Raw genomic sequence first — 26,903 nt, 5'->3', positions numbered from 1 at the left:
ATCCTGCGGTGACATCGTCAGTGGGCAGTTTATGTCCTCAAGACAGGATAAAAGGCTGTGAGCTGAAGAGGAGAGAAGGAGGGAACGCGGTAATGACACTCAGAGTGAAAGCAGACATGTGGCTGGCGAGACTCTGGTGGCACCTGCCCAGGACGAGGGCACTGGGCACCACAGCAGCACTGGCCCCCAAGGCACTGCAGCCCTTTGAAGCCATACCGCAGTACTCCAGAAACACATGGCTGAAGATGATACAAATCCTGAGGGAGCAGGGCCAGGAGAACCTGCACCTGGAGATGCACCAGGCCTTCCAGGATCTGGGACCCATTTTCAGGTAAGGGGCCTTTCTGACCCAGAGCTGAGCACAGACAGTTTCCTGCCTCCCTGGTTGCTCAGGCTCTGTAGGGTATGAGGTGCTACATTCCCCAGTAGGCACCAGCTGTTCCATCCTTAGCAAGACAGGGAGGGAGGACAGTAGGTCATGGGCCTGACTCATGGAGACTGTGGCTGTCCATGTGGACAGAGAAAGGCAGTGCTCACCCAGAGTGCAGGGGCGCTGAAGTGGAGAGGAGTCAGGCAGACAGTGGGAGAGCCCTCCTGTGGGGACAGCAAGGGCTAGGGGAGGGTGAGGCGAGGGAGCACCCTGACAGGGCTGGTTTTTCAGGGAGCTCAGGTGGAAGGCATTCCACCCACAGCAGAGCTCTGTTCTTCACCCGCCCCGCCCCAGGTACAAAGTAGGAAGAACCCAGATAGTGTCTGTGATGTTGCCAGAGGATGCTGAGAAGGTGTACCAGGCATACAGTATATACCCTCACCGCACAACCTTGGAACCCTGGTTGGCCCACAGAGAGCACCGTGGCCTGAGACGAGGCGTGTTCTTGCTGTGAGTGGACATCAGGAATGAGGAGGGGGTGGGGGAGGTGAGACGGGACTCCTGAATACAGGAGAAAGAACTGGCTGGGGGAAGAATGTGAAGACCAGTCACCACCATGCATAGACTGGTGCCACGTCATGGAGCTTATGGGTCTGGGGAGGAGGGAGATGTTCAAAAAGGTGCAAGAGAAGCAGTGATTCTCCCTCTGGCAGTAGGTTTGAACAGGCTTTCCTGACAGTGGGCTACAGAGCTGTTCCAGGAAGGTCGGGTGGGAGATCCGCTGGCTCCAGGCGGCCATAGCCTGATGTCCAGCAATGCGGTGTCACTTCCCTGGGGGCGGGGCTTTGGTCTTAGAGATTTAGGGTAGAGAGTCCTGGGGACCAAGGGACAGAAAGCAGGTGGCTCTTGTGGGATCACCATCAAACACTGAATGAGGTAGTGGAGAGAGGGAGGAGTTTCTTCCTGCAGCTGAGTGCACATTTGGAGAGGCAAGCAGAGGCTTCTGGTGGCTTAGGTTGGATGATCTGCAAATGAGGTTATTCCTACTGGGGGTGAAAAGGAAATCAGTTGTGGGCAGCTCCCTGAGACCACATCAAGAGCAGTATTTTCTCAGTAATGGTTTAGAGAAACGAGTTCCTTGGAAACTTGACTGAAATCATGTAGAAACAAGGACATGCTCAGCAACAGGGCAGAGCCATGTGTAATATGTATGTGCACACCCCTTGCATCTGTATATTTGTGGTATTTGACTTGTTAGTATTTACTTGAAAATATGACCCTGTGATGTGCCCAGATAAAGGATTTGACTCTCTGAAGGCAGGTGCACTTGCCTCAGTGTGCATGGCTGTTTTCCTAGGTTTATGCACACAGGGACTAGGGTACTCACACATGTTTTGTTTTGTTTTGATTTGGTTTTTCGAGACAGGGTTTCTCTGTGTAGCCTTGGCTGTCCTAGACTCACTTTGTAGACCAGGCTGGCCTCGAACTCACAGCGATCTGCCTGCTTCTGCCTCCTGAGTTCTGGGATGAAAGGCATGAGCCACTATGCCCACCTCTCACATGTGTTTTTTGACATCTTGTGTGGGTACATGTGTGTATGTGCATGTGATTATTGCCAATGGCTGCAGGCTTTTACATACCGAATAACAGGCATTCTACATGTGTAGCTCAGTGTGCAAGCTCCTGCCTGTCATTTAGTGGAGAATCCCCATGGGAGCCCTGCGCCCTGCCTCTACCTTCGGCCCCCGGTGCCTGGGCTGTGGTTTGTGGATATTGTGAGTGGTCCTCTGCTGAGGCTCTTGCCCTAGGGAAGATGGGATCCCTTAGTTGAGATAGGCAGAGGCTGATTTCTCAGAGCCACACACTCTACAGGACTGACAGGCTGAGTGAGCTCAGCTAGGGCTTATCCTCTGTGGGCTGGTGGTATAGGCAAGGTGGGCAGAGCTTGACAACAGATTCTCTCTTCTCCCTGGGTATGGATGTGCCAAATCCACCTTAGACTTAGTGACCTCTGCCAACATATGGAGGCTGCTTTGGAAGAAAGGAGTGGGGTAGGATGTGTAGAGTCTGCCTCTGAGCCCAACATCTCTTTCCCCCAAGTTCTTTGAGGGTCAGGAGATGGGGCACAGGCCTGGGCCAACCTTTCTTGGGAGGTGTCTGCAGCTCTGCTCTGCTCCCCTCTGCAGAAATGGGCCTGAATGGCGCTTCAACCGACTGAAGCTGAACCCAAACGTGCTGTCACCAAAGGCTGTTCACAAGTTTGTCCCCATGGTGGACATGGTAGCAAGAGACTTTGTGCAGAACCTGAAGAAGAAGGTGTTTCAGAATGTTCGTGGGAGCCTTACCATCGCTGTCCAGCAAGACCTCTTCAACTACACTATAGAAGGCATGTGGCCTCGGAGAGGCTCCAGCTTGAGGGAGTCAGGAAGGGATGTGTGGGAGGGAGAGATGAGGCAGTCTTGAGGCCACCTTGTCTCAAAGATACCATTCTTTCCCCAGCCAGCAACTTTGCTCTTTTTGGAGAGCGCCTGGGCCTCCTTAGCAATGACCTGAGTCCTGGCAGTTTGGAGTTCCTCCACGCCTTGCATTCCATGTTCAAGACCACCACACAGCTCCTGTTCCTACCCAAGAGCCTGACTCGCTGGACAAGCACCCTGGCGTGGAAAGAACATTTTAATGCCTGGGATGTCATCTCTGAGTATGGTGAGAGCCACTGACCTGGCCAGTGCCATGGGAACTGGGGACAGCAGTCGGCTAATTTCTATTCACTTTTACATAGAGCTACACCGGGGCCATCTCAAATGATGGTGACTGTTGCTTCCTGTTCTTCTAACACATTCCTACCAAGCCTATTGGTTGAACTGACCCAGAGATAACGGGAGAAGAACAGGGATTGTCATTGGTCATGAGGGTGGGTTGCACAACAGGGTACTGGAAACTGCTTGTATTCAACTTTCCATCTCACATCTCCAGCCAACAGATGTATCAGGAAGGCGCACCAGGAACTCAGATTCGGCAACCCTCAGAAGTACAGTGGCATCGTGCCAGAACTAATATCTCAGGGAGTTTTGCCTCTGGACGCCATCAAAGCCAACTCTATGGAGCTCACCGCTGGCAGTATAGATACGGTCAGGCCATCCTGTGGCTATCCCTTGTGACACCCCTGTCTCTGTCCAAGCATTTCCTATGAACTGCATTCCTAGGTTGTTTCTTCTAGAAGCCTGGTGCCCTTGACTGAAGGCTGTGTGTACCCAGAGGCATGCCAGAAAGAAGGGGGGATCTTTAGATGAAGGCGCAGCAGCAGCGCAGAGAACAGAGAAATGGAACCCTTCAGGGTAGAGCCATTTGCAAGCGGCAACACAAAGCTCCTGGGGTGGTGGCTGCCTAAGGGGAGACACAGGGAGAAAGATGAGGGCAGCAAGGGTGGGGGTCCCACCAAGAAAGGCCGTGCATCAGGTCTTACGACAAGTTAGATGAACACAAAGTCTGCGTACCCAGGTGGACCATGGCGGCAGGCTTGTAACATCAGGGAGAGATTTAAGAGGCTGTTCCTGTGGGCTGCGCCATAACAAGAAGTGTTCTGGACATAAGGGCTTGGGGGCTCACCCTGGAGCTTCTCACTGAAGCAGAAGGAGGCAGGGTTGGAAACTAGGACCGATTTTAGGCCTGGGCAGTGAGGGCAGTGCTGAGGAGCCTGTGGACAGCCAGTGTCAGTCAGACAGTGGGAAAAAAAAAGTAGATATGAACATCAGAGAGTCCCCAAGTGAGACTGAAGCCCTACCACACTGGGTACCAGAGCAGGCTGTGAGCACCAGACCCTGAAGATGCAGCGATAGTGGCCAGGACTGGGATGGAGGCTAGGTCTGTGGCCCGTCCCTCAGGACTTAGAGCAAGGAATCCCGGCAAGCATTATGGCAAAAAGTCACAGGTTCACAGGGTCCTACCCTGCTCTGGCCATACACTTCTCTCAAAGAGGGGCAACCTCATGGTAGGTGTTCCCTTTGTGAAGGACTAGAGAGAGTGAGATTGCTCTGTCCCCTGCAGACAGCAACCCCATTGGTAATGACCCTTTTTGAGCTGGCTCGGAACCCAGGTGTCCAGCAGGCCCTTCGGGAGGAGAGCCTGGCAGCTGAGGCCAGCATCGCTGCAGATCCTCACAGGGTTACATCAGACGTGCCCCTGCTGCGGGCTGCCCTTAAAGAGACCTTGAGGTAGGTGCTGGCTGCCCCTCCCCTGCTGCTCTGTGCCCTCTCTTTTCTGGAGCCAAGGACAGCCATGTTCCCTGTCCTTCTTCCTAGGCCTGCTGGGTGCTATTGCTCCTCTGGAGGTTGCCTGCTGCTCAGCAGAGCCAGGCACCACAGATCCTCTGGAGGATCTGAGGGAGAAATGCAGATGTGGACAGGAGAAGCCCTTCAACTCTGAGGCCTCTCTCATTGCTTCCACTTCCCCAGGCTCTACCCTGTTGGTCCCTTTCTGGAGAGAATGCTAAACTCAGATTTGGTGCTTCAGAACTACCATGTCCCTGCTGGGGTGAGTGATCCTCATATAGCCACCACTTGGCCTGTTGTCCATCATCTCAGAGGCAGCTGACCTTGCCCTTGACATTTGTCCACAGACGTTGGTCCTAATCTATCTCTACTCCATGGGCCGAAACCCTGCAGTGTACCCGAGGCCTGAGTGCTACATGCCTCAGCGCTGGCTGGACAGGAAAAGGCAGTTCCAGCACCTGGCCTTTGGCTTTGGGGTTCGCCAGTGCTTGGGGAGGCGCCTGGCAGAGGTGGAGATGCTGCTCCTGCTGCACCATGTAAGCGTCTCTGAGTGGGGCCTGTGAGATGGGGCGGGGTGGGAGGATGCTGGAAGGTGGGTGACTAAGACAAGGCCTTCAGAGTTTATCTGAGCCTGGGGTGTCTGGTTCACCAGAGCAGGCTCCTAGGGAGGGGGGAGCCTTAAGAATAAGGTTGAATAGGATGGGACTTGCAAACTAGTATGGGCTAGCTGAACCTAGATAGGTCCTTAGTGGTAACTTGGTGGGATAGGATGGTTTCTAGAACAGGGCTAGGCTTTCAGGGCCCCACAGGGGTCCTCTTTGCAGCATAGTGGCAGCAGTGAGCAGCTCAGCAGGTGAGTGTTGAGACCAGCTGAGGAGGCCAGATGGAGTAATCTCCCACTCTACCCCACCCCACCCTCAACCTTGTGTTCCAGGTGCTAAAAACCTTCCAGGTGGAGACACAAGAGCACGAGGATGTTCAGATGGTCTACCGCTTCGTTTTGATGCCCAGCTCCAGCCCCCTCCTCACTTTCCGGCCTGTCAGCTAGTAACACAACCTTTCTTGGTGTCTCAGGAAGTCAGCTCTTCCTGTTCCCTTGATGTGCTCCCCTTCTTTTCTCCGTCGGGGTCCTATGCCTGTGGTCATGTTAGCCTCTCATTTAGAATCTGACAGGCTGTGATTAAATGCCAGGGAATGGCTCTGGTCAGGGGCAGGGTTGCTGCCCCTTCACTGTCATTTCTCAGCCTCCTACTGCGGTCATCCAAGTGAGTTTACATGCTGGCTTCTTGTCTTGGTCCCAAATGTCTTCCTGACTCTTCTAAAATTTCTTTGTATTGTTTGAGTGTTGTGCAAGAGAAACTCAACATCAGAAAGGACATCTCATGTAGGCAATTAAAGCCCATAAGATCACATTGTCACATATGACGAGAGACAGAACTGGCCACGCAACTAATGTGTGTATGCCGCACACCCCAGATGCCAGGCACAGTGGGTGCTGAGAGATCACCTTCCCAGTCCAGACTATGTGTGGACCCTGGGGATGCTGAGACAAGCCAAGGGCCTCAGGTGTGGCGAAGCAAGCTTGTAGAAATGTCCTGGTAACACAAGGGTCAGAAATTGGTTAGCTAATTTCATAATGGTTTCTGTTTGTATCTTCTCTGGTAACAAATGAACACAAGCCAGACTCACTTGAGCCATTTGGAGTGGCCTTTTGGAGTGGCAGTGTGTAATGTCTTTCAGGCCTCATGTCCCTGGTAAACACATACCACTAGCCAAAGCATAGTGCACCATTCAGGTATGAGATATGCCCTGGGTTACAAGCATACCTAGGCACACTCTCTTTGTCTCATTCTTTCTTAGTTGCCCTGATAAAATATAAACTATGTCTCCTTCTTTTAAAAAGTCTCTTATAAACAATAGAAATGTGTCTGTTTTTGCATTGGAAAAAAATCAGTCCACTCATCAATTATTCAAAACCCAACTAGTAAAAATATTCCAATTAGTAAAAAATTCTTATAACATTCAGTATAAAGGTTTTAAAGCCCTCAATATTTTTATATCACTTTAAGGGCTAGAGAGTTGGCTCAGTGGTTAAGAGTACTTGCTGCTCTTGCAAGATTTGGGTTCGGTTCCCCCACCCCCCACGCACAGCGGCTTACAACAGTCTATGACTCCAGGTCTTCAGGATATGACATCCCTTTTGAACTTCTTGGACACCTGCCATAAACATTTAGGTAAACATTAAAGAAGAAAAGTAGTTTGAGAAGGAGAGAAAACATCAAAACCCCATGGTAAAAGAGTAAAAATGCACAAACAGATAACAAACACACCTGCAAAGAAAATACAAAGTAATCTCTGGCTCTTCAGCTCTGAGTGTGCTCTCCCAGATATGAAAGCAATCTACTCACCAGAAAGCGCGCGATGAGCCCACATCCACTGATGTGCTGCAGAACACCTGAACAGAGCTTAAGGTATCAGTCATAAAGCACACAAAAGAGAACGGCCTAGGACATACACTGACCACACACCACAAGAGGTATCTTGGGTTGGACCCTAGAAGCAAAACTAATGGATGTTACTGGAAAAATTGGTGAAAATAATTGTTTTCTATGATTCAATTAATATCATTATATAAAAGAGGTGTGTATGCACACATGCATGTATGCTCATGAAGACAGAGTGGCCACTGGGTGCCTGCCTCTAGCGCTCTCCACCTTATTTATTGAGACACGGTTTCTCACTGAGACTAGAGTAAAACAATTGGTAAAACTCCCCCACCAATGAGCTCCAGGGATCCACCTACCCTGGTCTAGCTCTTATGCAGATACCGGGGGGGGGGGGGGGGGTCCAACTCAAGACCTCATGACAGCGTGCTAGGCATTTTGCCAATTGTGCCATCTCCTCAGCCCATCACAGCTAATCTTTTTTGTATCGATAAATACTCCATGATTACATGAGATATCCGCTCCAGAGCAAGTTAGGAAAATGATGGGGAAAATTCTTGGTACTTGTTACAACTCTTGGGAAATGCTAAAATGACTTCCAGTTGACTAGGAAGAGACACAGTTTAGTAATATGAGCTGCATATTTATATAAAAGAGAGTGGTGGAAAAAATGATGGTTGGTCCTCAAACGGCTGAACCTGCAGCTTTTTCTTGCAGGGAACAAGATGAGGTAGGTCAGAGACCAAAGTTTTCTTCTCACCTTTGAGTCATCTTTACATCCCTGATCCGACCATGACAGGACATGGTTTGGTTCCCAGCACTCATATGTCAGCTCAAAAATATGTATAACTCCAGTTCCAGGGAATCAATACTCTCTTTTGAACTCATATGAATCACATGCTGGTAAGCCACCTACACACATGCAGTAAAAGAAATATAGAAATAAAAATATGTATATAAAAACATACGCCCACACACATAGGTACACAGCTTGAACCCAACTGCAGGGCGCTTTATAACTGAAACAGTGCTCAGATCTTATGACACATCTTGCTGTTTATAACACGCATCAAATTCAATGACCCCCGTGTGACAATCAGACACAGCTCAGACAAAACTCCACATAGTTTTAAAAATGTAAATCTCAACTTGTCCATTTCTTCTCTTGTCATCTCAAAGTTTTTAAAATCAGATTCCGTTGGTGTTACCATGAGGAAGTTAAAATAACCTGTACTAAGCAAGCACGCTTCAGCACTTACCCCTACTGCAGGCATGAACCAGACAAGCCTGTCATTTTTAACATTCGACCCTTTTAAATTAATCTTAATGTAATGAGACTTAGTGATATTATCAACTTAACATATGAGCCAATTAAAAGAAAGTTGTACCCAAACGACAGTCATCAGAAGAGGACTACATTGACGATGTTAAATACTTTTGGGTCATAAACTATCTTGTTACCAAGAAAGGCACAGGCGCTTGTTCAATTAAAAGTTTTTGAAAACAGCTGGGCGTGATGGCGCACGCCTGTAATCCCAGCACTCCGGGGAGGCAGAGGCTCTCTGGGAGTTTGAGGCTAGTCTGGTCTACAAAGCAAGTCCAGGACAGTCAAGGCTACACATAGATACCCCGTCTCGAAAAAACCAAACTAAACCAACCAACCAACCAACCAACCAACAAACAAACAACAAAAACAACAAAAAACCTGAAAACAAGTTTTGTGAACAAAACCATTACAGTAAAAGAAAACCCCTAAGAAGTCAGTTCTGAAACACCTAAGGAACCTTTAATAGAGGTTTTATTTGTTTTTCAAGATAGGGTTTCTTTGTGTAGCCCTGGCTATCCTAGAACTCAGTCTGTGGACCAGACTGGCCATGAACTGTGAGATCTGCCCACCTCGGCCTCCCCAGTGTTGGGATTAAAGGTGTGCAACACCACCACCCAGTGGCAAGTGTATGAGTTCAGGTGTGATCATAAGTCTTATCATTCACATTAACCTTTTTAAAGATAAAACATAAATGTTAAACATGAAACAACAAAATAGGTCATATACTATGTGGTGAATGCTTGCTAGCAGAAAGAAGATAGTTGATGATAATTACTTACTTGGTAGTGTGGGCAAGAATCCAGAAAAGAAGCTGTGTAAATAAAGACTGATTAAAACTGCAGTTGGGGCTAAAGAGATGGCACAGTGGCTCAGAACAGTGACTGCTCTTCTGGAGGACCCAGGTTGAAACCCCAGCACCCACATGATGGCTCACCATGACCTTTATTTTTAGTTCCAAAGGATCGGACACCATTTGACCTCCACTGGCATGGCACACACATGGTGTATAGACATACATGAAAGCAGAACACCAATGCTCATGAAAAACAAAACAAAACAAAAATCAATACAAATACAAATAAAAATGTAAAAAACCTGCAGTGATGTGGAGAGTTTATAATGTTGCAGCTCCCGAGTCTAATTACCTATCTTTGACTAGCTTTAGTCCCCAAATAGCATATCCTTGACTACCTCTGTATCAGAATTACTATCACGTGACTAATAGACCAAAAGCTTGGCATCCATTAACTTAGCAAGTTACCAGCTTCCACAAAACCAAAGTCCAAGCGCTGATCAGATAGGATCTTGGGCCAATAGAAATGCTTCTTTCATTTGCCTGTAGCCCCCTCTTTGTAGTACTCACCAATATATTTAAGCTTCCCTTGATTCATTACTTCCTTTGTTCTATAAATCTATAAAACCTTCACAAAACTGCTTCCCTGTTGAAACATGAACCTAGTAGTAACCTAAATACATGTTCCCAGGCTGTAGTCACTAAACAAATGGCTTAGACAGAATAAATTATTTTTATTCCCTTTGAGATCAGAGCTGTGGGGAATTTTCTGTTGTTGTTGTTGGTTTTTAGCTTTTCAGGTGGTTTTTATTTTTTATTTTTTGGCACAAACAGGAGCAACCCTCTGAAGAAAGTCATGATTAAGAGTCATTATCATGGGTTGGAGAGATGGCTCAAAGGTTAAGGAAACTCACTGTTCTTCCAGAGGACCAGAGTTCAGTTTCCAGCAACCACATGGTGACTCAAAGGATCTATAATGAGTTCTGGAGCGCTCTTCTGCCACGTGGGCGTACATACAGGCAGAAGACTGTATATGTAATAAATAAATCAATAAATCTGAGAGGGGGGTTATCACGCATTTTTGGGTTCCTTTTCTGTAGATACACCCTTTTCTTCTTTCTTTTCTCTGTGATATCATCCCTCAGTCCCTTTTTATATAAACAAAAAGCTGGGAACACAAAAAATGTGATGCTGGAGTCCAGCTGCTGCCGAGGCCACAAATGCATACCCAGGGGAGCCCTGCCACTCTCACAGGTATGATGGGCGCCCTACAGACACAGTGTGTCCATGGTCCCTAGCTACAGACTTCCGGGTACCAGGATTTCTCACCTGGGAAAGTGAATTTACATGAAATCAGATATTGGTGGCTACACTTCCAAGAGGTGAAACTTGAAGACATTATGCAAGTTGAGAGAGATTATATGCATGTATATAATTATGTGTACGGTTATACATATTTATAATGTATCCTTAATAAATGTATGTATGGATGTGTATATATACATATGTGTGTGTAAATATGTATATGTATGTGTGTGTGTGTGTATATATATATATATATGTATGTATGTATGTATGTATATCATAGTGCAATGAGTTATCAAAGGCCAAGCATCATGGAAGGCCAATCGTAGGTGATGTCCAGAACATAAAAATCTATACAGACAGGAAATGCAGTAGTACAGGCTGGTTGGTTAGTGGGTAAGGACAGCCTGGACGGTTCAGGAAAAGGGTCATGAATGGTCCTGAGGTTTGTTTTAGGGAAAAGCATTTGAAAATCGACTGTGGTGGAGACTGGCATAGCCACAAACACAATATGCAAAACACCTGAATTTTATGTATGAAATGGGTGAGTTGTGCATTATGTGATTTGTATCTTACAAAGCCATCACACCTAATGCCAAATGTTGCACAAAACAGGCACGGAGCCCTCTTGTGTGTGGACCGACGTGGACGGTACTACTAAAAAAACAAACAAACAAACACAAAAACAAAAAACAGAAAACAAACTACAAAACAAAAACAAAAATAAAACCCCAAAAGCCAGACAGACATAGAGGAACACAAGATAATCAGTGCGAAAAGTGATAGTCCTTGTCCTCATCCACTTACGTGTGGTCCCTACTACGCGTGGGAGGCAGCCTCATCTGACTGCTCTGGCTATGGTGGCTTGAAAATGTGACTGACCTTACGTCCCTAGACTTCCCAAAGATGGGGGGCTTCGGTGCAGTCTGTTGAGAGCCTGGTGAGCAAAGACTGAGGGACATTCCGACGAGATTCTCCTCAGGACACTGTACCCTAGGCACTCTGTGTTTCTATCCTGTGGGTTGCAGCATTTGGACTCACGGCTGGCTGCCTTGTCAGTCCTGAGCTGAAGCCATAGCCTGACGCCCTGCCCCACCAGCTTAGATAGCCAGGCCTATCACAGCCATTTCTCTGCCTCTCTCTACCATACTCCGCAGTGCATTTGTGTGCGTGCATATGCACAATTCCCGAGCATTTTAGAGGTGGAGGCCCCCTCCCCGCTCCAAAAGAGGGCCACGTTCATGCATGTAATAAAAATTTTTAACTTAGTGGAGACTGCCAGGGGTTAACAATGGGGAAACATCCTGCCACTTCAGTGACAGCAGGTGGTGGGAAAGAGGCAAGCCAGTTCCCAAGGAATTTGTCCCACAGCACAGGGAAAACACAGGTGTGACTGTCAGGTCCAGTGGGCCAGGTGGCTCTCACTGCCAGGCAGCAGCCCTGTTCCCTTCTCCCAAGACTGAAGCCTGAAAGGATTGTGCAAGAAATTAGGTCCTCCCCGCTCAGCTGGAACCTTTCTTGGGAGCCCGTGTACTCACTGGGCTCAGAACACTTGCGAGGAGTCTGCGCAGAGAGCCCAGGCTGAGTGTGCCAGCACAGCAGGAAAACAGTGGCCAGGGGCGTTTTCAACAAACAATGTCTTTATTTCTTCCTTACAACAAGCTTAGGAACACTGTCCCTGCTTCTCGAGGAAGCAACAGAGAACCAAGTTGCTTTCAACTGTGGGAAGACGAGGACACCCCAGAGAGGGGGCTCTCAGGCCAGTATGCCGCTGGAGAGTATCGAGGCAAGGCTCAGGAGAAGGTTGAACTCCCCCAGACACACAGCCCTCTCAATCGTGGTCTCCTCAACCACCGCGTCAGGTAGCAAGTCCCTCTCTATATTAGAAGGTCCTACATTGTTGCAATTGTGGGTCACACAGCAGTGGACATAGTAGAAGCTATTGGTTTGGGTAAGCCTCCTAAACACCGGTGGAGGCTCGTGAACTTTATACACGAACGAGCAGTTCTCATTGCAGTTCTTGTAGGTGAGGAGTTCTCGAGAGTTCATACCTAGAAAGGAGGCCGTCAGGACAGTTATCTACCACCTTCATATTTTCATTGCAAACTCACCACCACAGCCGACCACAACTAGCTGGCTCCAAAACCTTATTAACTCGAGACATTGACAAGAGGGCCCGACTGCTCCGGTACCAACTTCTGCACTTACCTTTCTATGCATGCTACCTACCATCTTTACATCTGTCCCTGTCTCTCCCCAGTTGGCATCTTAGTCACAGGACATACAGATATGCAGATGACATATCCTGTTCGGTTTGGGTTCTCCTGTTACCCTAAGCGTTCCTAAGTTCTAGAACGGAACAGTGACCGGAAGCGGTGCTCCTTGAGACTCTAGAGAGGTTTTCACAGACATGCCCACAGCCACGACTCCAGAGTGAACTCCTTCCCAACCCTCTACCTGGCTTTCCAAGCTTTGGCACCTGTGGACGAAGCACAGGGGCCCCTGAGGACTGACATGTTCTCTACGACAGACAGATTCGATGGCCCATCCCAAGCAAGGCTCCATAGAGACCAAGATGCCATGGACACTGGCTTCAGCCCACTAGAGCTGTCTGGCTTGTGTGGAGGAATGCCTTGAGTGGATGTAGCAGTTGTCAATAAAGTGCTGCTTAGCCAATCAGATGGGCAGAAGGTCAGGCAGTGGAAGGCGGGGCCTCCAGGAGAGGAGGAGGAGGAGGAGCTGGGAGTTGACACTTGGGAGGGAGGGGACAGTTGGTGAAGAGAAGCTGCCTTAGGAGGATCACATTGGCAAGTGACTGGGATATAGCAGGTTGTGAGGACACAGGATTAGAGTCGTTTAGTTTAGTTTCCTAGTAGATTAGCAGTGGTTTGGATTCTGCCCAGCGTAGTGCTGGACGCTTTAAAAACGGATCAGTTATTGGTTTCCTTGGCCATACAGACATGAGCCCCACTGGCAACACCTGGCTAGGACCCCTGGGCTGAGTGAAGTCTTGAGGCCTCGCTGCTCCTTATTGGCCTCATGGTCCGCAGCTATTATTTAGCTCCTCCGCTGTGGAACTCACTCTGACTGCTTCCGCATCCACAGTCCTGAGACTTGCCCGGCGCCAAACACACAGCGGAAGGAGCTTGCGGTCATGAACCGATCGATCCATTGATCGATCCATCGATCGATCGGCCGCCTCCTCCACATAAACTCCGTGTTACTCAGCAGTTGAACTTCAGCTCTCTGTCAGGGCTCTCGACTCAGTCCTCTCTTTACCAATCGTTGAGCTCCCAATATTTCCTCCTTCCGGGGTGGCTTCCCTGTCTATTCGGGAAAGGGCCTTCCTGTGTGAAGGAGCCGACAGGCCCTACCCTCGCAGTAATGTACAGGTTTTTAGTTGTACTGTGGTGGAGAAATAACTCCATGTAGCGCCACTTGGGAGGTTTTAGTGTACTGCTGTAAAGGCTCCAGCCCTAAGTGGGATAGAAATAAGGGAAGAATGTGCTGAGAGTGGCAGGTTTAATTGTGTGAAAAGGGTCGGAACATGAAGAGAACACACCAAGAGAGGGTCGGAGCCTTTACAGCAGTACACTAAAACCGTTGGAGCTCCAGGGGTTAGAAGACGGTTTCAGAACCTTGAGAGAAGCGCACCAAGCGAGTTGGAACCCCGAAGGAGAGGTACCAATAGATAACTGGGGACACAAAGGCAGGTCCCAAGACAAAGTTAGAACGCCAAGGCAGGAGCACCAAAAGACGTCTTAAGGGAAGCGCCAGAAGAAATATTTGGAGCCCTGAGGCAAGGATCTGAAGGAAAGGTGCTAGGTACCCCGAAGGAGAAAAGGGGCATGTGTAGAGGATTAGAGCAGAGGGAAGGGAAGGCGCCAAGAGAGATGGGGGGCGGGCACAGGGGAAAAGGCACCAATACTAAGTTGGATGCTTGAGGGAGGGGCTCCAGAAGCGGTGTTAGGTACGCAAAGGAGTGCCTAAGAGAGTGGAGGCCTGAAAGAAGGGCTCCAAATAGGTTTGGAGGCCTGAAGGACACTGAGGGTTGGGGGGGGGGGGAGAGAGGGAGAGAGGGAGAGAGGGAGAGAGAGAGAGAGAGAGAGAGAGAGAGAGAGAGAGAGAGAGAGAGAGAGAGGTCTTGAGATCCTTAGTGCTAAGAGGGAGTGGGAGCGGTGTGGAGAGAGGGAGAGACATGAGGTGGGGCACCAAGGGAGTCAGATTTCTGAGGGAGGAACTTCAAGAGAGGGTCAGAGCTTTGAGAGGTTGCCAAGAGAGCTTCAGAGAGCCCTAGGGAGAGATGCTAAGAAAAGAGAGGCCAGCAGGTGGGTTTGATAGTCAGAGGTCAAAGAAAGGGCACCAAGAGATGGTTAGTACCCTTAAAAGAAATGGTGAGGGTGAGGGGAAGTCTGAAAGGTCAGGAAATGTCACCAAGAGGGTTGGAACCAAAAAAGGAAGGGCACCAAGAGATGTGTAGGGCCTTGAGAGGGGCCCCAAGATATACTGTGGGCACTGAAGGAAAGGTGCCAACAGAAAGTTGGAGCCTTGAAGGTGTGGTTCCCAGAGATTTGGGGCACTGAAGAAGAAAGAGCGCAAGAGAGTCTTGGAACCCTGGGGAAGGGAACCAAGAGAGTGAGAATACTCTTAAAAGAGCACCAAGAGAGGTTGACAGAGATAGTAGGAGCCCTGAAGTACACCAAAGAAATGACTGTAGCCTGACGAAGATACGATAAGAGAGGTGGAAACCCTGAGAGATGGAACCAAGGGTCAGTAACAAGAAAAGAGGCTTGAGTGAGATGTACCAAAAGAGGCCCGGAACATTGAGAATAGGGTACCTGAGGTTGGGGCTCTGAAGTAGAGGCACAAAGAGGGAGCAGCAGGCCTGAATGCAGGGAGGTGGAAGTCTGGAGGGAAGAGTCTCAGGAAGGGATCAGATCATGCTAAGAGAGGGCCATATGCCTTGACTGAAGTGGTCCTAGAGAGCTTCTGAGCAGTGAGGGAAGGGCGCTAAGAGAAGGTTGGAGCCCTGAAAGAGGGGGCCCCCCAAGAGGATCTTGAGAGAACTGTATGCAGAGGAGGGTCATTGGAAGAGAGGGTTGGAACCCCAGGGGAAGTGTACCAACAGAGAACTGGAATTTGAAAGAGGGGCCCCAAGAAAGCATCTGAGCACCGAGGGAAGGGTTCCAAGAGGAGTTTTGTTCACTGAAGGAGGGGCCCAAGAGAACTGGAGCCCTGGGGGAAGGCCCTGGGCCCTAGGGGAGAATTGGAGCATTGGGGAAAGGAAGGGAGCTCTGAGGGACGGGCACAAAGTGAGTGTGAGAACTTTGAGAGAAAGACATCAAGAGAGGGCAGGAGACCTCTTGGAAAGGCACCATGTGAGGTTCAAACACTGAAGGAGGGTAACAAAGAGAGAGAGAGAGAGAGAGAGAGAGAGAGAGAGAGAGAGAGAGAGAGAGAGAGAGAGAGAGAGAGAACAATGAGCGAAGAGAGCCAAGAAAAGGCCAGAGCCCCAAGGATGCCAATAGGTCGGATACTTAGAGGAAAGGGGATGAAGAGATGTTCTGAAGCTTGAGGGAAGGGTAGCAAGAGAGTGGGAAGCCTGCAGGAAGGGTATCAGGAGCTGCTTAGAGCCCTGAAGGAAGGGGTCCAAGAGAGGATCCCAGTTCAGAGGGGAGAGAGCAAGAGAGGGCCAAATTTCTGAAGGAGGGGCACCAAGAGAGGGTCAGGATCCAAGGGAAGGGTACTAAAGAGAGAGTAGGGGGAGAGACCCTCGAGGGAAGGGCACCGAGAGAGGTTTGAAGCTCTGAGGGAGTGGTGCCAAGAGTTGGTCAGACGCTTGAAAGAAGAGCGCCACTATTCAGAGGCCTGAGGAAAGGGCACCAAGAGATGGTCGGAGATGATCACAGCCTAAGAGCAGAGCTCCAATAGAAGGTAGCCCCAAAGCAGAGGCACCTAGATAGAGGCCTTGAGGGAGAAGCACAGAGAGAGAGTCTCAAGGCCTGAGTGTGTCTCAAGGCCTGAGGGGTGGCAACAATAGAAATTCAGAGCCCCGCAGGAAGAATAGCAGGTGAGAGGTTTCCATGTTGGGTGAGTCACTCAGAGTGGTGGTCAGAGTTGTGAGTGAGGAAATGGTGCTCCAGACTGTGAAGCCTGAAGGAAGGCGTAGAGGTACAGTGGCCCTTGCATGGAGAAAGTCTTCAGGGTGGTCTCCAGAGGGAGCATGTTGCCCACCTTCCTCAGAAAGGACCTTCTAGAACATTCCCACGAACACAGACAAGTCCAGTGGGGTCAACAGCTAGGAAGTACTATCAGAGCTTGAGTAACTAGCCTGGAACATTCCAGAAGGGCACATTAGATTCCAGTGAAGCAGCAAAGTTCCAGATACAAGATAAGATCTAGTCCCATGGGCCAGTTGCATAAGGAAAAGTCAGGGCACCCAGCAGGATGATTCTAGAATGGGGAAGTGGGCAGATGAGGAAAGGGTTCTAACAAGGGTAGGCTAACCAAAGCCAATGTCAGGTTGGGAGGGGAGGATGTGGGCTATGTCCATGGGAGCAAGAAAATCTAGAAGGGGGAAGATGACTGAGCCATCAGGACAGTTTCAGAAGTGGGAAACAAGATGTGCACACACAGCCGAGGAGGATGAAGCAGGCAGGACCTGAAGCTCTCCGTGGTAGGACCAATAGGACAGGCTGCTGAAGCTGTGGCTCTGTGCATTGATGCAGGGGGTGTGGACCTGCGGCAAGGAGCCTTACTGCCACTGATGGGGACATGTCTCTCTTCGCTTTCAGGTCCACCTGTCTGTTGGAAACGATGCTCCCCTTCTTCTTGTTACTTCTCCTGGGGCTCCCACGGGTGGGTACTACTGTCAACAATGCCACTGGGTTGGACAACAGTACCAGTGGCTTGAGCATTGACATCGAGCCTAGGCAAGGTAAGTATGATCCCAAGACACCCAGTGTGCTGGATGGAAGGACAATCCACCTAGAGTTGACTAGGGTTATAAGAAGGCTTGCTTGGAATTGGGCTCACCAGAACCAGGTGGCCTGAGTATTGTTGTGTTAACTTGAGACCCAAGATTCAACAGTGGATTGTTGAATGGACTGAAGGCTCCAGCAGAGAGCTGCTGAGCAGAAGACCCAAGGGAGGTCTGCCATAGCACTGCCCCAGCAGGGACAACAGGGGCCAAGTCCAGAGAAGCCCTGGAGGGGTGCCACAGATGGATGGACTTCTCTGAAGTGTTCAGTTGTTATGCATGTGACTGGTCTTTTAGGGCAAGGAAAGATCTTGGATGGGGTCGCTGCTCTCCTGGGAGCTGGTCTAGCCCTGCCTTAGACTACGCCAGGATCTGAGCTCTATAAGCCTTGGGGTGGCTTGTGTAGACAACTGCACTGGGAAACAGCCCTGAGAGAGGAAGGGCTTGGGGTGGGAGTATAATGGTAAAAAGTCTTCTTGGGGCAAAAGCCCACCACTTGTATTTCCTTCCTCAGAGGCTGAAAGACTGACATGCCACCACTGTGCAGAGATGAACACCTTCAATTGCCCAAACACTAAGCAATGCCGAGAAAATGATAAACATTGTATAGTACTTGCCGTACGTAAGTATCTGCGGTTTGGTTGCTTACAGTGACTAAGCCTACCTGCACAGTTTTAGGGCGTGGGGTCGGTCTGCTCTCTCTGGAGCTATCTCCACCCCTCATCTGGCACTCATCTGTTCACAGCCCTCTGGGCTCAGCCCTCTGACAGGGCAAGGCTCGTCAGCTCATGGAGCCAAGAGCCTGTGGTTGGTGGTAAGCCGACAGTCTAGACAGCCCAAATATCCAGGGAATGAGACTGCTGTGGCCCCTCCAGGCCTTTGTCCCTTGAGGGGGTTTCTTGCTATTCATGTAGGCAGTCAGCCAGGCTCAGCTTTTGTGAATGAATCTGTGCACACATACTGATTTCTGGTCTTGTGCAAGTCACATCTTGTGTTAGTTACTTTTCCATTGTTCTGATAAAACAGCACGACCAAGGCCATTTTTAAACTAAGACATTTAATTGGGTTTGTGTTTTCAGAAGGTCAGGGTCTATGGTGGTGGAAGCAAGGCACGATGGCACCAACAGCTGAAAACTCACACCTAGATCTGCAAGCAGGAAACAGAGAGAGCTAACTGTGAAGGTTGCTAGTCCCATGAAGCCTCAAAGCCTTCCCCCCACCCCCTGAGTGATGAGTGATGAGTGACCACAAGCCCCTGATAAGGCCACGCAGTCTAATCCTTCCCAAACCATTCCACCAACTGGGAACCAAGTATTCAAACATAGGAGCCTATGAGGGACGCTCTCATCCACACCACCGTACACCCCAGCTAGCCAAACTCAAGCACTGAGGTGCCTCAGTTCCCCAAGGTGAGGCTTGAAATCTGAGATGGAAAGGCAAGAGCTGGATTAGGGCGCCCACACAGGCAAAATAAATAACCCTTAGATGAGCAGGGATGCTTTGTGGAGGCGACAGGACGGATTGCAGTGAAGATGTAACCTTCTTCAGTGCATGTACATGGAGTAACTGTGATGAAGACAGCCACTGGGCTGGGAAGGGGGCAGCAAAAGGGACAGTGTTTCTAAAACGCAGGCAATCAGGCAGTTCTGAAGTCCCCAATTTAAACGCCCCCTGCCGTGGTGTCTAGAAGTGACAGCACGGAGGCTAAACTCACTAGGTCTCTAGATCTAGGAGGAAAGAACTTTATCTGGAAAGGATGAGACAGCAAAGGTCTTAGGCCTCGTGCCTCTTGTCCAGGAGGAAGTCGCCCTAAGACGACACATCGCTGATTTGTTCTAACAGGGGTTTGTTTCTGGAGGCAGTTGAGGGCCTGGATTTGCCCCCTCCTGAGGCTTTACTTTGCCCACATCTGCAAGGGACAATCTGACAACACTGCTAACAAGTGGGAATCCCCATAAAAGACCAAGATAAAAATGGCCACATGCTCACATTTCCCGTGACCGCACTCGTGCCAACGGGATAAATGGACGGGTGTGGTAAGGTCCTCCCAAATGGCGCTACTTGGAGTTATTTCTCCACCACAGTACAACTAAAAACCTGTACATTACTGCGAGGGTAGGGCCTGTCGGCTCCTTCACACAGGAAGGCCCTTTCCCGAATAGACAGGGAAGCCACCCCGGAGGAGGAAATATTGGGAGCTCAACGATTGGTAAAGAGAGGACTGAGTCGAGAGCCCTGACAGAGAGCTGAAGTTCAACTGCTGAGTAACACGGAGTTTATGTGGAGGAGGCGGCCGATCGATCGATGGATCGATCAATGGATCGATCGGTTCATGACCGCAAGCTCCTTCCGCTGTGTGTTTGGCGCCGGGCAAGTCTCAGGACTGTGGATGCGGAAGCAGTCAGAGTAAGTTCCACAGCGGAGGAGCTAAATAATAGCTGCGGACCATGAGGCCAATAAGGAGCAGCGAGGCCTCAAGACTTCACTCAGCCCAGGGGTCCTAGCCAGGTGTTGCCAGTGGGGCTCATGTCTGTATGGCCAAGGAAACCAATAACTGATCCGTTTTTAAAGCGTCCAGCACTACGCTGGGCAGAATCCAAACCACTGCTAATCTACTAGGAAACTAAACTAAACGACTCTAATCCTGTGTCCTCACAACCTGCTATATCCCAGTCACTTGCCAATGTGATCCTCCTAAGGCAGCTTCTCTTCACCAACTGTCCCCTCCCTCCCAAGTGTCAACTCCCAGCTCCTCCTCCTCCTCCTCTCCTGGAGGCCCCGCCTTCCACTGCCTGACCTTCTGCCCATCTGATTGGCTAAGCAGCACTTTATTGACAACTGCTACATCCACTCAAGGCATTCCTCCACACAAGCCAGACAGCTCTAGTGGGCTGAAGCCAGTGTCCATGGCATCTTGGTCTCTATGGAGCCTTGCTTGGGATGGGCCATCGAATCTGTCTGTCGTAGAGAACATGTCAGTCCTCAGGGGCCCCTGTGCTTCGTCCACAGGTGCCAAAGCTTGGAAAGCCAGGTAGAGGGTTGGGAAGGAGTTCACTCTGGAGTCGTGGCTGTGGGCATGTCTGTGAAAACCTCTCTAGAGTCTCAAGGAGCACCGCTTCCGGTCACTGTTCCGTTCTAGAACTTAGGAACGCTTAGGGTAACAGGAGAACCCAAACCGAACAGGATATGTCATCTGCATATCTGTATGTCCTGTGACTAAGATGCCAACTGGGGAGAGACAGGGACAGATGTAAAGATGGTAGGTAGCATGCATAGAAAGGTAAGTGCAGAAGTTGGTACCGGAGCAGTCGGGCCCTCTTGTCAATGTCTCGAGTTAATAAGGTTTTGGAGCCAGCTAGTTGTGGTCGGCTGTGGTGGTGAGTTTGCAATGAAAATATGAAGGTGGTAGATAACTGTCCTGACGGCCTCCTTTCTAGGTATGAACTCTCGAGAACTCCTCACCTACAAGAACTGCAATGAGAACTGCTCGTTCGTGTATAAAGTTCACGAGCCTCACCGGTGTTTAGGAGGCTTACCCAAACCAATAGCTTCTACTATGTCCACTGCTGTGTGACCCACAATTGCAACAATGTAGGACCTTCTAATATAGAGAGGGACTTGCTACCTGACGCGGTGGTTGAGGAGACCACGATTGAGAGGGCTGTGTGTCTGGGGGAGTTCAACCTTCTCCTGAGCCTTGCCTCGATACTCTCCAGCGGCATACTGGCCTGAGAGCCCCCTCTCTGGGGTGTCCTCGTCTTCCCACAGTTGAAAGCAACTTGGTTCTCTGTTGCTTCCTCGAGAAGCAGGGACAGTGTTCCTAAGCTTGTTGTAAGGAAGAAATAAAGACATTGTTTGTTGAAAACGCCCCTGGCCACTGTTTTCCTGCTGTGCTGGCACACTCAGCCTGGGCTCTCTGCGCAGACTCCTCGCAAGTGTTCTGAGCCCAGTGAGTACACGGGCTCCCAAGAAAGGTTCCAGCTGAGCGGGGAGGACCTAATTTCTTGCACAATCCTTTCAGGCTTCAGTCTTGGGAGAAGGGAACAGGGCTGCTGCCTGGCAGTGAGAGCCACCTGGCCCACTGGACCTGACAGTCACACCTGTGTTTTCCCTGTGCTGTGGGACAAATTCCTTGGGAACTGGCTTGCCTCTTTCCCACCACCTGCTGTCACTGAAGTGGCAGGATGTTTCCCCATTGTTAACCCCTGGCAGTCTCCACTAAGTTAAAAATTTTTATTACATGCATGAACGTGGCCCTCTTTTGGAGCGGGGAGGGGGCCTCCACCTCTAAAATGCTCGGGAATTGTGCATATGCACGCACACAAATGAAATGCACTGCGGAGTATGGTAGAGAGAGGCAGAGAAATGGCTGTGATAGGCCTGGCTATCTAAGCTGGTGGGGCAGGGCGTCAGGCTATGGCTTCAGCTCAGGACTGACAAGGCAGCCAGCCGTGAGTCCAAATGCTGCAACCCACAGGATAGAAACACAGAGTGCCTAGGGTACAGTGTCCTGAGGAGAATCTCGTCGGAATGTCCCTCAGTCTTTGCTCACCAGGCTCTCAACAGACTGCACCGAAGCCCCCCATCTTTGGGAAGTCTAGGGACGTAAGGTCAGTCACATTTTCAAGCCACCATAGCCAGAGCAGTCAGATGAGGCTGCCTCCCACGCGTAGTAGGGACCACACCTAAGTGGATGAGGACAAGGACTATCACTTTTCGCACTGATTATCTTGTGTTCCTCTATGTCTGTCTGGCTTTTGGGGTTTTATTTTTGTTTTTGTTTTGTAGTTTGTTTTTTGTTTTTGTGTTTGTTTGTTTGTTTTTTTAGTAGTACCGTCCACGTCGGTCCACACACAAGAGGGCTCCGTGCCTGTTTTGTGCAACATTTGGCATTAGGTGTGATGGCTTTGTAAGATACAAATCACATAATGCACAACTCACCCATTTCATACATAAAATTCAGGTGTTTTGCATATTGTGTTTGTGGCTATGCCAGTCTCCACCACAGTCGATTTTCAAATGCTTTTCCCTAAAACAAACCTCAGGACCATTCATGACCCTTTTCCTGAACCGTCCAGGCTGTCCTTACCCACTAACCAACCAGCCTGTACTACTGCATTTCCTGTCTGTATAGATTTTTATGTTCTGGACATCACCTACGATTGGCCTTCCATGATGCTTGGCCTTTGATAACTCATTGCACTATGATATACATACATACATACATATATATATATATGTATATATATATATATATATACACACACACACATACATATACATATTTACACACACATATGTATATATACACATCCATACATACATTTATTAAGGATACATTATAAATATGTATAACCGTACACATAATTATATACATGCATATAATCTCTCTCAACTTGCATAATGTCTTCAAGTTTCACCTCTTGGAAGTGTAGCCACCAATATCTGATTTCATGTAAATTCACTTTCCCAGGTGAGAAATCCTGGTACCCGGAAGTCTGTAGCTAGGGACCATGGACACACTGTGTCTGTAGGGCGCCCATCATACCTGTGAGAGTGGCAGGGCTCCCCTGGGTATGCATTTGTGGCCTCGGCAGCAGCTGGACTCCAGCATCACATTTTTTATGTTCCCAGTTTTTTGTTCATATAAAAAGGAGATGAGGCGGTGATTTCACAGGAAAAAAAAATAAAGATGTTTTTATAGAAGTTATTTTAGAGCTGGAGAAATGGCTCAGAGATTAAGAGCGTTGCCTGTTCTTCCAGAGGTCATGAGTTCGATTCCCAGCAACCACGTGGTGGCTCACAACCATCTATAATGAGATCTGGTGCCTCTTCTGGAGGCCAGGAATACACGCAGGCAAAATACTGTATGTAATAGAAAATTTTGTTTAAAAAGAATTTTATTTTATTGTGTCTCTAGAGTTTTGTTGTTTTCTTTTTTCTCTTTAATTTAGTTCTAGAAAATGTATTCTTTTTTCTTTTATTTTCTTTTTAATGCTCAGTATTGTTTTTTCTTGAACTATACTGTAATTTTTTTATATATTAGTTTGTGAGGGTTTTTATTATAAGTTTTCCTTCATTCTGAAGCATTTCATGCATTTCTACAATGAAATATAATCATATTTACCCTCTTTCCCTCCTTCAAGTACCCTCCATCTCCCCCCAACACATATATCTTCTAAATTATTTTTCCTTTATTTATTTACTTAAAGACTTTATAGCCTGATCCCAGCTTCCTTCCTCCACTTCTTCCAGTCCCAGCCTCATGCCTCCATCCCTCATCTCCTTCTCAGGGCAAAGGGGGCCCTCAGTGAGTACCAACTCACCCTGTCATCTCTACTGACAGCAGGATTAAATGCATCATTTCCCACTGAGGCCTGACAAGGCAGCTCAGCTGGGGGAAAGGGATCCAGAGGCGGGCAACAGAGTCAGAGACAGCTCCTACTCCCGTTGTTAGGGGACCCACATGATGACCAAGTTGTGCATATGCTACATATGTCTAGGGTATCTAGGTCCAGCCTGAGCATGCTTTTTGTTTAGTGTTTCAGTCTCTGTGAGCTAATGGCCAAGAAGCACTTAAAAATGTTCCACATCCTTAGTCATCAGGGAAATGCAAATCAAATTGACTCTGAGATTCTATCTTACACCAATAAGAATGGCTAAGATCAAAAACTCAAGTGAAAGCACATAGTGGTAGTGCAAACTTGTACAGACACTGTGGAAATCAATCTGGAAGTTTCACAAAAAAAAAAAAAAATGGTAATAGTTCTACCCCAAGACCCAACGATATCACTCCCGGGCACATACCTAAAAGTTGCTCCACCATACCACAAGGACACTTGCTCAACTATGTTCATAGTAGCTTCATTCATAATAGCCAGAAACCAGAAATAATGAAGGTACCCCTCATCCAAAGAGTGGATAAAGAAAATGTGGTATATTTACACAGTGGAATACTACTCAAGTATTAAAAACAAAGACATCATGAAATGTCCAGGCAAATGGATGGAGCTAGAAAAGATCATCCTGAGTGAGATAACCCAGAGCCAGAAAGACATGCATGGTGTGTACTCACTTATAAGTGGATGTTAGCCGTAAATACAGGGCAACTGTGGTACAATCCACAGACTCAAAGAAGCCAAGGAGGGCCCAGGGAAGAATACTTGAATTTCACTCAGAAGGAGAAATAAAGTAGACATTTGAAGTAGATGGAGGGAAGGAACTAAATAGGAGAGGGGGTGGGGAGGAGAACAGGGGTGAGGATCAAGTGTGGGGAAAGTGGGGGATGGGGTGGGAGAAGACAGAGAGAGACAGAAAGGATATTGGTAAAGGGGGGGGCGTTTCTGGGATGGGAAGGCTCCTGGAAGTCTACAGGAGTGAACCTCTCTGAGGCTTGTAGCAGTCGGGAGTTAAGGAGCCCGAAGTTGCCACCTCCTGTAGCCAGGTGTGACTTCTAGTGGAGGGAAGGTAATACCAAGCCACCCATGAAACCTTCCACCCAAAATTTGTCTTGCTTACAAGAAGTGTAGGGATAAAGATGGAGCAGAGATTGTGGAAATGGGCAACTAATGACTGGCCCAACATGAGACTCACCCCATGGGAAAGAGCCAGTCCCTGTCACTATTCATGATACTCAGTAGACAGGAGCCTAGCATAACTGTGTCCTAAGAGGCATCATCCAGCAGCTGATGGAAACAGATGCAGAGACTCACAGCCTAAGAAAAGGCTGAGCTCAGGGAGTTTTATAGAAGAGTGGGAGGAAGGACAGAGGGAGCCAAAGGGGTCAAGGACACCACAAGAAGACCTACAGAGTAAAATTTTCTCTTTATTCATTGTTTTACTCTTTAATCATTCAGCAATGGGTTGCTTCATCTCCATGAGTTTGTAAGTGTCTAAAGATTTCCTTTGGTGTCAGTTTTAAATTTTATTGCATGGTGGACAGATAGAGTACTTGATGTTATTTTAATCCTTTTGATTCTTAAATTTGTTTCGTTCCCCTAGATGTGGTCTGCTTTAGAGAGGCCTCCATGTGCTGCTGAGTAGAGTGCCTTTAGTGGTGTGTGTGTGTATGTGTGTGTGTGTGTGTGTGTGTGTGTGTGTGTGTGTGTGTGTAAGTTTCTGTAGATATCTGTGAGGTTCATTTGGTGCATAATGTCATTAAATTGTGGTGTTTTCTGCTTAAGTTTTGTCCAGATGCATGTTTATTGAAGAAAGTGGGGTACTGAAATCACCTCTTATTGAGTGCACTTCATATGAAATTTGGTGCACTAGAGTGTGGTGTATATATGTTTAGGATAGCAATGTCTTCTTATTTAACTGTTATCTTAATTATAATCAAGTGTCCCTCTTCATCTCTTCTGACTAGTTTTAGTTTTAAGTCTGTTTTGTCAGACAGTAGGATAGCAGTACCTTCATGCTTTCTGATCCCATTTAATTGGAGAACTCTTATCTATCTTTTCACTTTTAGGTCATACTTATTGTTAAAACTAACGTGTATTTCTTGTAGAAAACAGATTGATTTTGTTTCAAGCCTTTTAGCCAGCCTATGTCTTTTGCTTGGAAAAGGGGGACATTAATATTTAAAATTATTATTGAAAGTGAGTGTTGATTGCAATCACGGTGTTGTTGACCTTTAGTGGTAGTGGTATTTTGTGTTTCAGTAATTATAGCTTTATTGCCTTTCTACAGTCTCTTGGTTATGCTTGCTTTTCTCTCCAGCTTGAAATATTGCTTCATGTGTTCTCCTTAGGCTTGATCTTGTATATAAGTTTGTTGGCTGTTTATATCACGGAGAGCTTTTCTCTCTCCTCCTTCATTGATGGCAGATTGTTTTATTGAGTGCATTAAAATAGGTTGCCAGTCACAGTCTTTTAGGACTTGGAATTCATTGCTCCAGACTCTTCTGGCTTTCAGAATTCCATTGAGAAATCAGCTATTATTTGATGGGCTTTCCTTTATGTGTGACTATGTGATTTGTGTGTGCAGCTTCCAATAGCCTTTCTATATACTTTGTGTTTTAACTATGCTGTATTGTGGGAGTTTTCTTTTCTGGTCATGTTTAGTTGGTGTTCTGTATGCTTCTTGTTATCTGTGTGGATGTGTCATCCGTTAATTTAGAGACTTTTTTTTCTATGATATTGTTGAAGATCTGTCTATGCCCTTGACCTGGCATTCTTCTCCCTCATCTATTCCTATAATTCGAAGGTTTGGTCTTTTCTCCATGTCCCACATTTTCTGTAGGTTTTTTCTTGTCGTTTTTTTTTCATATTCTTTGCTTACTTCATCTAGATATTCTACTTTATCTTCAAGCCCTGATATTACATATTTTTATTGATTTCATTCTATGTGTAAGGATTTCCCTTGAGTTTCCCAGTTGGGTTATTGAGTTTTTTTTTAAAAAAATATGTATTCATTTCA

At 48.0% G+C, this 26,903-nt stretch overlaps 2 protein-coding genes across 3 annotated transcripts; both read left to right on the top strand.

The window, feature by feature from the left end:
- The first annotated feature begins 54 nt into the window (after positions 1–54).
- On the top strand, positions 55–5,773 carry LOC127201868 (cytochrome P450 11B2, mitochondrial-like). 2 transcript variants are annotated; one of them, XM_051160561.1, is made up of 9 exons: positions 55–331; positions 725–880; positions 2,557–2,756; positions 2,870–3,073; positions 3,344–3,498; positions 4,415–4,581; positions 4,822–4,900; positions 4,986–5,174; positions 5,573–5,773. In XM_051160561.1, the coding sequence occupies exons 1-9, from the start codon at positions 93–95 to the stop codon at positions 5,684–5,686; spliced, it is 1,503 nt and encodes a 500-aa protein (XP_051016518.1). In that variant the 5' UTR covers positions 55–92; the 3' UTR covers positions 5,687–5,773. The 2 variants fall into 2 exon arrangements, with proteins under 2 accessions (XP_051016518.1, XP_051016519.1); XM_051160562.1 differs by lacking the exon at positions 4,986–5,174.
- An 11,550-nt stretch (positions 5,774–17,323) lies between these two features.
- Positions 17,324–21,218, top strand: Gml (glycosylphosphatidylinositol anchored molecule like). The gene is made up of 3 exons (XM_051160528.1): positions 17,324–17,444; positions 20,924–20,975; positions 21,035–21,218. The coding sequence occupies exons 1-3, from the start codon at positions 17,324–17,326 to the stop codon at positions 21,216–21,218; spliced, it is 357 nt and encodes a 118-aa protein (XP_051016485.1).
- Positions 21,219–26,903: the final 5,685 nt, after the last annotated feature.

Source organism: Acomys russatus, chromosome 17 (assembly GCF_903995435.1).
Source record: "Acomys russatus chromosome 17, mAcoRus1.1, whole genome shotgun sequence".
NCBI lineage: Eukaryota > Metazoa > Chordata > Mammalia > Rodentia > Muridae > Acomys > Acomys russatus.
The sequence above is the reverse complement of the archived record's forward strand: the minus strand, read 5'-3'. Positions and strand labels throughout refer to the sequence as shown.